At 34.1% G+C, this 11,219-nt stretch overlaps 1 protein-coding gene across 1 annotated transcript; it reads left to right on the forward strand.

The window, feature by feature from the left end:
* Positions 1-5,202: 5,202 nt before the first annotated feature.
* On the forward strand, positions 5,203-10,666 carry ppt2a.2 (palmitoyl-protein thioesterase 2a, tandem duplicate 2). Its single transcript, XM_079886440.1, has 8 exons — positions 5,203-5,539; positions 6,537-6,690; positions 6,858-6,953; positions 7,045-7,152; positions 7,248-7,331; positions 7,439-7,523; positions 10,050-10,104; positions 10,215-10,666. The coding sequence occupies exons 1-8, from the start codon at positions 5,384-5,386 to the stop codon at positions 10,356-10,358; spliced, it is 882 nt and encodes a 293-aa protein (XP_079742566.1). The 5' UTR covers positions 5,203-5,383; the 3' UTR covers positions 10,359-10,666.
* Positions 10,667-11,219: the final 553 nt, after the last annotated feature.

An 11,219-nucleotide genomic window follows, 5' to 3' on the forward strand; every position in this document is an offset into this window, starting at 1 on the left:
AACAAAAGGTTACTTCCGGGTCACTGTTTTCTTAATACGACCTGTCAAAATAAAAGTCTGAGTAAAACGTTCAAACGCCACCTACCCATAGACACAAAATAAACGAGTAGAAAGTTAACTGGCGTGAAATAGGGAAAACGTTGTAGTTGTCGCTACTGATTGATCTGAATAATACATCAGAATATCTTCTTGTGAAAAGTAAATTATCGCCAGTGTAACTGCGTGGTCACGTGGTACCGGTTAGTTTTCTCAACGCAAAGATGTGATTATAGATTATTTTATTTGTGAATATTAGATAAGGCATGTTTAAAGTCATTTTATAGATGTTTCTGTGTGTTTATTTCAGGTACCATATTCTTGGATAATAGATTGTAACGTTTATATTTGAGTGTTCAACTCTTTCCATCGAGTCCTGAGATTATTCCTTAATGTCATTCCCACAATTAAAGCGTGAAGACCACCAGATGTTTTCTTCTGCTTACAATACAAATTAACATATTTTCAGGTGGACGTGTTAATACGGATAAGCATAACACATGCACTTGATATTAATGTTAAAGCATAAGATAATACCTTAATATGACACTATGAAGAGTTCAGATGCAAAAGCCTCTAAGTGCCATCTGAAAATTTCTTATAGAATGATAATTTTTATCAAGCTCGTATATTTAAGTTCAGTAATTTCACTTAAATAGGTAATTTTCATTGCCATTTAAGTGAAATTACTGAAAATTTCAGATGGCACTTAGAGGCTTTTGCATCTGAACTCTTCATATATATATATATATATATATATATATATATATATATATATATATATATAAAATGTTTTAAAGTGCGCAATTATTTTATTCCACCCATGAACTCAGCCAGCTGCTTTCACTAATTAGTTCTATCTCCTGGCTGAAAATCTGTGCTAATTCGCAAATCCAGGTGATTGGACCTACATCCTGAGGAGGACTTTTACTTTCTGAACCTGGACTTTACACCTCTGACAATAATTTCAGTTATTTCATACGGTCCTTTCAGCCTACAACAGCAAATGAACCAAAACCCACAATGACACTGACCCAGCAAATAAATAATAGTAAACAGCAGGATAAAAACAAAATATTATTTCCATGTTTTTTGCCACAAAAGTATGCTTTATTATCTAAAGAAAGCACATACTCTCTTTCTCCCGCTCTCTCTCCCACTCAAATACACACACATACAGTACGGACACACACTCGCACAGATACGTGTTGTCAGCGTTGCTCAGGCTATTTGATCAAAATAATAGTTTAACAACTAAAAAGCTACATTAATTTCTTATGAAGTAATAATGGCGCTGTTTTTGAAACAGTTAAACTTACAGTTTCACTATTAGTAGAGATGCCGCTGCCGAACACTGTTGAGAGACGCACAGACTCAGGTAATTCACATATGCTTTATCTCTCTCTCTCTCTCTCTGTCTGTGATAACTGCATTAATACCTGCATTAGTCTGCTATCAGTGGCTCAAGCCTCTGTTAGCCTCCGTGGCGTTACACCTCGGTGTGCATTATATTTCAATAATTCAATGGCCCGGAGTCAATTATTTAACTTATACTACGGTTACCACACCTCAAAACATTGTTCAGATGATGTCTTTAAAACTTGTGTGTAGGACTAATTTCTTCTTACGCATCTAATCCTAAATCTCCTTTGCTAATTCCACAACATAATTTTAAAGCTAGTAACGGAGACTTCAGCCACCATATAGCAGACTAATGTAGTTATTAGAGCATGTATGAAGTGTCTCCCAACAGCGTTCGGCAGCAGCATCTCTAGCGAAACTGTAAGTTTAACTGCTTCAAGAACAGCGCCGTTATTACCTTGTGAGAAATTCATGTAGCTTTTAATTTGTTAAAGCTATTTTACTTATAAAATCATCAGAGCAGCGATGACAACACATTTCTGTGTAAGAGTGTGTCCATACTGTGTGCGTTTGAGTAGGAGAGCAGGAGAAAGCGAGAATGTGCAAAAAAACTTGGAAATAATTTGTAGTTTTTATTGTCTAGGGGAGCGCGGGGCACAACCTAACGCGGGGTTAGTTGTAACACGCTTGTTTTAAATACTTCCGCACATGCTTGGATGACGGAACTTTGTTTATTTACTAGTTGCCATATCAACACTATATAGAAAAAAAAAATCCGCCAAAATTATTTTCTTTTTGGAAGATATCCATAGACATTTATTAAACCATAGCAAAAGTAAATTTCTTACTTAAGTTAATTTTTCATCTCTATTTTTTGTATTTATTTAAAATAAGACAAATCTGATATTATTTTAATCTCCAAGATGTTATTTAACAGTTGAGATAGTTCTTTAATGCTTCGCTAACTAGCAGAAGACACTAGCAGGGTTTAAATCGCAGTTGTGCAGGCGGGGCCATGTTGTAACACTGCGTTACAATGTGCCCCTATTAGAAATATGCTATTATATTCTATACTTTTATTAATTTTATTGAGAAAACGTGAGGAAAAGGTGAATAAAGACTGAGAGTCAATGTCCAGAAATGACTAATTATTTATTTGTTTTGAACTATGTTGTATAGCTGTGTTTTCATGTGTTCGTAGTCAAAACTCAAAAATGAGTTTCTATTTAATTATTAAAAATTGCCATTATTTTATATGAAAAAGTTTTTTAATTGTATTTTATTTAGAAAATATTTTAGTTTGTTTTGTATATTTTTTTTATTAGATCAGATAACATTTTAAGCTGCCATATGTCATGTTACAATGTGCCCCACACATGTTACAATGTACCCCACCTATGGGGCATGTTGTCACATTTCACTTCCATTCTTTCGGGCTATATCAAGAAAAAAGTATATACTGTATTAATAAAATAAAAACACATAATTGTACTAGACATGTGGGAAATTAATGTGGGGAAAAAATAAATACTCTGAACCATAAGTAGATTTGCACAAACTGAGAAAGTCAAAAAGCGTTAGGTTGTGCCCCGCTCTCCCCTACTATATTTATGGGCTTGGTCAGTGTCATTGTGTGTTTTGGTTTTATTTGCTGTTGTAGTCTGTAGGACCTTTGAAATAACTGAAATCATTTAGTAAAGTGATATGGAACTGTAATGCGGTCACAACCTGCCTGGAACTACTTTAGCTGTGCATTTCCCTAAAAATAATCTCAATTTTCAGCATCATTACTCCAGTCTTCAGTGTCACATGATCCTTCAGAAATCATTCTAATATGATTTGATGCTCAAAAAAACATTCATTACTATTATCAATGTTGAAAACACCCAGCTAGAATTTTTTTGTTCTAAAAATGTTCTGAGAACATTATCATGCAGTGTTCTAATAATGTTTTCAGTGGGTAGTTTTATTTAAGTTCCCAGAATGTTCTCCTAAAAGGTAGGGAAAAAATGATATTTTTACAGCCTGCCAACATCCCTAAAGAAATCCTCAAAATCTTTCATGCAAAATGTTCTACTTTTGTTAAAAAGTCAATTGACAGGAATGAAAACATTTATCTCAGGACTTAATAATATCCTCAACACATTTTACGAACATTGATTGTACGTTTGTAGGATGATAAACGTTTGTAGAATGATAAAAGATCATTCTACAAACTTTTACCTAAACAACATCCTAAATACATCCTCAAAATGTTCTAGTTTTGTTAACATGTCACATTACAAGAACGTTTTATAAAAAACACTCCATCTCAGGTCTCAGTGACATCCTCAAAACATTTTACAAACGTTGATTTGATAATGTTCCTCTTCTGTTATTATGGAACATTGTGCCAATGTTTTACTGAGAACATTGTATAATCTGTTATCTCAATAACATCCTAAATACATCCTCAAAATGTTACATTTAAAATGTTCTAGTTTTGTTAACACCGTCACATTACACAAACATTTTATAAAAAACACTCCATCATCTCAGGTCTCAGTGACATCCTCAAAATGTTACAGTTAAAACGTTATATTTTAGTTTACATTTAACCTTATAGGAACATTATTTGAAATGAGAAAACATCCTTAAAACATTCTTTGAACATTACATTCAAATGTTTTCTTTAAAACATTAACCAAACTTGTAGGGAATGTTAGTCAAAGTTCTGAGAACGTTCCCTGCTAGGTGGGCAGTTGTGTACAATTTTTTTCAGGATCCTTTGATGAATAGAAAGTTCAAAAGAACAGCATTTATTTGACATAGAATCTTTTGTAACATTGTGTCTTTACTGTAACTTTTGAACAATTTAATGAATCCTTGATCCCCCCAAAAATAACTTACTGACCCCAAACTTTTGAACAGTAGTTTTTAATGTTGCAAAAGCTTTCTATTTCAGATAAATGCTGTTCTTTTGACTTTTCTACACTCTCAGAAAAAAAAGGTACAAAAGCTGTCACTGGGACAGTACCCTTCAAAAGGGTTCTAATATGTACCATTTAGGTACTAATATGTACACTTTTGGTACCAATATGTACTTTTGAGGGACTAAAATGCACTTGGTACAAAGGTGTACCTTTTGAAACGGTATACCGCCACAGCGACAGCTTTTGTACCTTTTTTTCTGAGAGTGTACTCATCAAAGAATCTTGAAATAAAAATGTAATTAGCTGTTTTCAACATTGATAATAATGAGAAATGTTTCTTGAGCATCAAATCATCATATTAGAATGATTTCTGAAGAATCATGTGACACTGAAGACTGGAGTAATGATGCTGAAAATACAGCTTTGATCGCAGGAATAAATTACACTTTACATTCACGCAGATAACAGCGGTTTTAAATTGTAGTAATATTTCACAATATTACTGTTTTTTGTATTCTTAATCAAATAAATGCAGCCTTGTTGAGCAGAAGAGACTTTAAAAAAAAAAACATACAAAAATCGTATCGATCCAAAACTTTTGAACGGCAGTGTATATTTTGCAAAGAATGTTCAAAATACTCATTAAGACAATGTATTTGCAGTGTAATCGCCGATGAGTAGCTTTCGATAATAGATGTAGCCTAATGCTCAACAAAGTTTGAAAAACTTCTGGCTCTTGTATAAATGGATTGCATTAATAAAAGGTAATAAACAATGTGAAACATTCTCTTGTAATAATAACGTGAAATGTTTTGGTTTCATTTCTTAAACCACATCAACTGATTAGACAGGAAGAGGTCTATAAAAGCATCACCTCAACTGACAAAACATCACACGCGGAACAACGTATAGCCTATTTATAAACGCCTGAGATAGAGCCAGGCTCAAATCTTTTGGCAGAACTTGACATGCACCTACTTGGATACCAAATATAATTTTGGTTAACTAAAATAAATATTTGGTTTCAGTTTATAGATTTTTGTGACCCGCGAGACGTTGTTTGGAGTACCTCAATGGGGGGATTGATGAGTGATGGCTGCAGACCATGTGTTATTATATGTGCTGTATTACTGCTGTCCTCCGTCATAGGATACAGACCAGTAATTATTGTTCACGGGATATTTGATGGACCCAAACAGTTCGAGATGTTGGCGAAATTTATCCATCAGGTAGGCTAAGATATTGATATCTATCTATCTATCTATTGAAATAAATGCTCTTCTATTTTTAATTAGTTTAACTACACACAATAAAACTGCATTTTATTTGCATAACATTTTTGCAATGCAATCTTTTATACAGTTTTTTGTGAAATGTATGTGTGTTTGAGGGGAGGCGGCGGAGTAATTTAAAGGGATAGTTCACCCAAAAATGAATATTTTGTCAGTAATTACTCACCCTCATGTTGTTCCAACCCCGTAAGACTTTTGTTCATCTTAGGAACACAAATTAAGATATTTTTGATGAAATCTGAGAGCTGGCTCACTCCTTCACAGGGTATCGATTTCTGCCATCCCAGAAAAGTTAGTAAAGACATTGTTAAAATAGTCCAAGTGACTACAGTAGCTCAACCTTAAGTTGCACACACAGAAGAAAATGAATAGTTTTAATAGTAAAGTCGTTATTTTTGTTTGTTTGTTTTTGCGCACAAAAAAGTATTCTCGTCACTTGATAAACTTAAGGTTGAGCCACTGTAGTCACTTGGACTATTTTGACGACGGTTTAACATTTCTGGGATGGCAGACATCGATTACATAGCAGCCTATGAAGGAGTGAACTAGCTCTCAGATTTCATCAAAAATACCTTAATTTGTGTTCCGAAGATGAACGAAAATCTTACGGGGTTGGAACAACATGAGGGTGAGTGATTACTGACAGAATTTACTGACAAAAACTAACCCTTTAAGAAACATAATGCTCTTCTATTTTTTCTATTACATTTCTAATTTCCAAACAAATTCCTCTATAAAACAAGGCCTACATACAATAAAACGACATAAAACATGCATAACATTTTTTGAATGGGTACATTTTTAACACAATCTAAGGTTTGAGTTGCATAACCGTTTTTAAGGAGTTTTGGTTTCACATCATCACACTTGGCGCACAGTTCTCCTTTTATAAATCTAAGATGAAACTCACTAACTTCTCTTTTCACTGTCTTAGTCTCACTCAGGTACCAATGTGACCACAATAGGCCTGTATGACTACATTGCCAGTATTAAGCCACTGTGGCAACAGGTAGAGAGCTTCAGAGAGGCCGTCAGACCCATCATGAAGAGCGCTGAAGATGGTGTCCATCTCATCTGCTTCTCACAAGGTCATCTAAACTTATTCATCTAATCATAAGCTGTTTTGTTATTTCAGCATTCTACAATTAATAGAAACTTCAAAAGAAAGGCATTTATTTTTTGTAACAATATAAAAATCTTTACTGTCACTTTTGATCAATTTAATGTGTCCTCGCTGAACAAAAAATGTTCTCAGGTGGTTTGATTTGTCGAGGAGTTCTTGCTACCCTTCCTACACACAATGTCCACTCTCTGATATTACTGTCTTCACCAACAGCTGGCCAGTATGGAGGTCAGTCAGATCCTCCCTGAACTACACACCACAACATCTGTTTTCTCTAGAGAAACTTCAAACACATTAATCTTTGTCCATGCTTCTACAGATTCGAATTATTTGAAATACTTTTTCCCTAAAATCATCAAGTCAAAACTGTACCATATTTGTTACACTCCACAAGGACAAAAAATATCTATCTGCAACTACTGGAATGGTAAGCAGATGTGTCACTTTCACGCAACAATTTGCTCACCGTTCTGAATTTCATTTGATTTACAGTGAATCTTATTTGCCTTTTTCTCTCTGTAGATCCACACCAAAGAGAGAGATACTTAAAGAGCAGCAACTATCTGGCTCCACTCAATGGAGAGATAGAGCATGCCAATTTAACAGGTCATTTAAGATGACACTATTATATGTGCAACTCAGATGGTTGTCTGTGCACTTTCAGTTCAGTGGCCTTGAGTCATGTTGTGTTGTATGCTTCTGTTCCCTCTCAGCGTGGCGAGACAGCTTCCTGCGCATAGAGACTCTGGTGCTGATCGGCGGACCAGATGACGGCGTTATTACACCATGGGAGTCAAGGTCTCTGACATCAGTGTTATTATTATTTTGAATGAGCTTTTATTTTTATATTCTTAGTTTTCATGTTAATATTAGTTATTAGATTACATGCTTTTATTACTTTATTATTATTATTATTTTTAATATTCCTATTTAGGTTCAACGGGATAGTTCACCAAAAAAATTCTGTCAACATTTTCTCACCCCCAAGTTGTTCCAAACCTGTATAAAATTCTTTCTTCTGTTGAACACAAAAGAAGATATTTTGAAGAATGTCGGTAACCGAACAGTTGAACTGACTTGCATAGTATGGAAAAATATACAATGGAAGTCAATGGGGGACCATCAATTTTTTGGACACCAACATTCTTTAAAATATCTTTTTGTGTTCAGCAGAAGAAAGAAACATACAGGTTTGGAACAACATAAGGGTGAGTAAATTATGACAGAATTATCATTTTTGGGTGAACTATCCCTTTAAGTAAATCTTACTCTTCATTTAGTTCAAAGCCAACATTTCTAGTTTTTCAACTAATATTTATATTTCATTTCAGCTTTATCAATATAGAAATGTTTTAAGCAGTGTTCGAATTGTGTCAAAGCTCTTGGGGGGTCCCTCTAGGGGGGTCCGGGGGCATGCCCCCCCGGAAGAAAATTTTGTACATTTTAAAGATAAATTCATTAATCTGGTGCACTTTGAGTCCCCCGAATCTGCTGTTAAAAATAAATAATCCACCCGCCAACCTCCCGAACCTATATGATATTCTCTGATTTAGATATTTGCATCTGATCATCACATTTCAATTATTCAAATTCTCAGTGTTAAGCATGATAATATGATAAAATATCACACTGAAGTAGGCTGATTTAAAATTAAGATTTATTTAAAATAAAAGTTCTTCTTTTGTCAAAATTACATTTCCAGCCTAAACAGAGGCTTTACTCCCATCAAACTTAAATTGTCAATGTTTCATTACATCACTGTTGGAAAACACTCCTATCAGAATATTTTTTTTAGCTTTATAAAGGGCATTTCTTTCCCTAATTTGTACTCTCTATACTCTTTCCCTACTCTCAGGGAACTGAGGTTACGTTAGTAACCGAGTAGGCTACGTTATTTCTTATTTTATTTTTTTGATATTGAAAATTGTTTTAATCAGGGCATTTGTCCGGTTGGGAAAGTGCAATTCTCTTTCACTTGTCCCTTAAAAAACACACGCACGTGTCCCGGACAAGCGTTAATGTCGATTCTATTCAGATCAGTAAATTACCAAACAATCATAAAAGAAAGAAATATTATCTTACCGTCATTGTGAGGTGAAAATGAGGATCCACTCTGCCAGACTCTCGTGAAAGTGCTTATCTATAGCACGAAATGTATTTCTCGTACACATTTATTCGCCAAAAATAGTTTTTGCGTGCATATGATACGCACTTTATGGCGTGTAATACGCACACCCCTAATCCTACCCAAGGGGTTTGCAGTGCGTATCACGAAAAAAAAATAATAATAAAAAACCTATTTTTGGCGTATAAATGGCACGATACATAAAATGTGTCTGTTTATAAATTCAACAGTCTGTAAATTCCTTCAGAAAACAGCGTGTGGCGCACTTGAGCGACGCAAATCTAATTTGAATTACTTTCTATGGGAGCGGCAGCGCAATACTTTGATTAATATATATATATATATATATATATATATATATATATATATATATATATATATATATATATATATATATATATATTACCTAATAAATTATGTTTCTATAGTTTTAATGAAAAACCAGGGGACCCCCCAAGGTAATTGTTTTGGGCCTTATGGGGGGTCCCTTGATGCTTATGGGGGGTCCCGGACCCCCCCAGCCCCCCCTCAATTCGAACACTGGTTTTAAGTAAGGGATAATGTATAGCGAGGCGGTTGTTATAGCGAATAACAACCCCGACAGGCTGAACGGGACCCCGACGCGAAGCGGAGGAGTCTTGAATCAGCCTGAAGGGGTTCTTATTTGCTATAACAACCGCCTCGCTATACATTATCCCGCTTATTACATGGCTACCTACAAAATAAATAAATAATTTGACACAAATTATTTATTTATAAAGGAGTTTATTGATTTAAAAACGATTGTATTGCTTCCGCTAAAGAAAATAGTCCGTTCCGCGTCCATAGCAACGCTCTGTTTTTCAGGGCAACGGTGTGTTATAGTTCGCAGCGGTCTGTTATCAAGAAATAACACACCGCATTCTACATTGGAATTCAGCCAAGCCATGTAATAAATAGTTTTAGTTAATATATTTTATCACATGATATTGAGCATCTAACGTTTATCAGAGTTCGACCGTCTTACATGCTGCTAAAGGGTTAACCTGTGGCAGTTCAACCGACTGGAATAAATGTGAGAAATATTTAGAGTGGCGTTTGAACTTTAAAAGGTCTTATAGGATTATGAGGTGCCTTTTTAAAGCATGTTTGCCATCTTTAAATGTAGGTCCTGAATCATTTCATATCTTTTTACTGTTTATTTCTTTTTCCCTCCACAGTATTTTTGGGTTTTATGACAGTAATGAAACGGTGATTGAGATGGAAAAGCAGGATGTGAGTGGAAGCTGGTCATTTTTCAAGGCAATATTAATTAGTTTAAGTTGTTCATGGTTTGTAGTTGCTATTGCATTTGAGTAATCCTAACCATTTTCCTCTCTCCCCAGTGGTATCTAAGAGATGCTTTTGGCCTGAAAACATTAAACTCAAAAGGAGCCGTGGTCAAGTGTGTCGTCCCTGGTGTCCACCATACATCCTGGCATTCAAACCTCACAGTCTACCAGAATTGCATAGACAAGTGGCTCACCTAATCTATAGAGACAGAAACAAACTGATGGCCTCACATGCATGTGCACAATCCTGAATGTAATCATGTCTCGTGCAGATTATGATTGTACTCTTTTTAATCACCTAAGATATTTTCTATTATCTGTGTAGACAATTCATGATTTTATGCAGTAGTTGTTTAGTTTTCTTTTATGTCAAATCAGTTTTTATTATTTAGTTTTTTAGATTATTTAGTTAGTTTTCTAATTCTATTTATAGAGATACTACAGGACTAATATTTTGTTTTACTAAAATAAATAATTAAATTGTTATAAAAAAGTATAATGATTGCAAGAAAATGTGTGTGTGTTCATACATTAGTACCGAAACTAATGGAAACATTACTTTACTGGAAACATTATTTTAATGTTTTTGAAAGGAGTCTCTTATGCTCATCGTGCATTTATTTGATCAAAAATACAGAAAAAGACAAATACAATTTAAAATAATGGTTCTATTTAAATATACTTTAAAATATCATTTATTTCTGTGATGCAAAGTTGAAATTTCAGCATCTGTTACTCCAGTCTTGATCCATGATCCTTCACAAATCATTATAATATACTGATTTGATACTCAGTTTTATCAGTGTTGGAAACAGTTGTGATGATTAATATTTTTTTGGAACCTATGATACTTTTTTCAGGATTCATTGAGGAATAAAAAGTTAAAAATAACTGCATTTATTCAATATAATATATATATATATATATATATATATATATAAATATTCACTATCAATTTTTATCAACTTAACACATCCTTGCTGAATAAAATTATTACTTTCTTTCAAAAAAAGAAAGAAAAAAATAACTGACCCCAAACTTTTGAACAGTAGAATAGCC

Source organism: Squalius cephalus (assembly GCF_949319135.1).
Source record: "Squalius cephalus genome assembly, chromosome: 11".
Lineage (NCBI taxonomy): Eukaryota > Metazoa > Chordata > Actinopteri > Cypriniformes > Leuciscidae > Squalius > Squalius cephalus.

What these genes read in the sequence shown, in the direction of transcription:
- ppt2a.2 (XM_079886440.1), top strand. Translation starts at nt 5,384, where the DNA reads ATGGGGGGATTGATGAGTGATGGCTGCAGACCATGTGTTATTATATGT. An exon ending in TGGCGAAATTTATCCATCAG is followed by an intron (nt 5,540 to 6,536) that starts GTAGGCTAAGAT and finishes TCACTGTCTTAG; the next exon opens with TCTCACTCAGGTACCAATGT. An exon ending in TATCTGCAACTACTGGAATG is followed by an intron (nt 7,153 to 7,247) that starts GTAAGCAGATGT and finishes TTCTCTCTGTAG; the next exon opens with ATCCACACCAAAGAGAGAGA.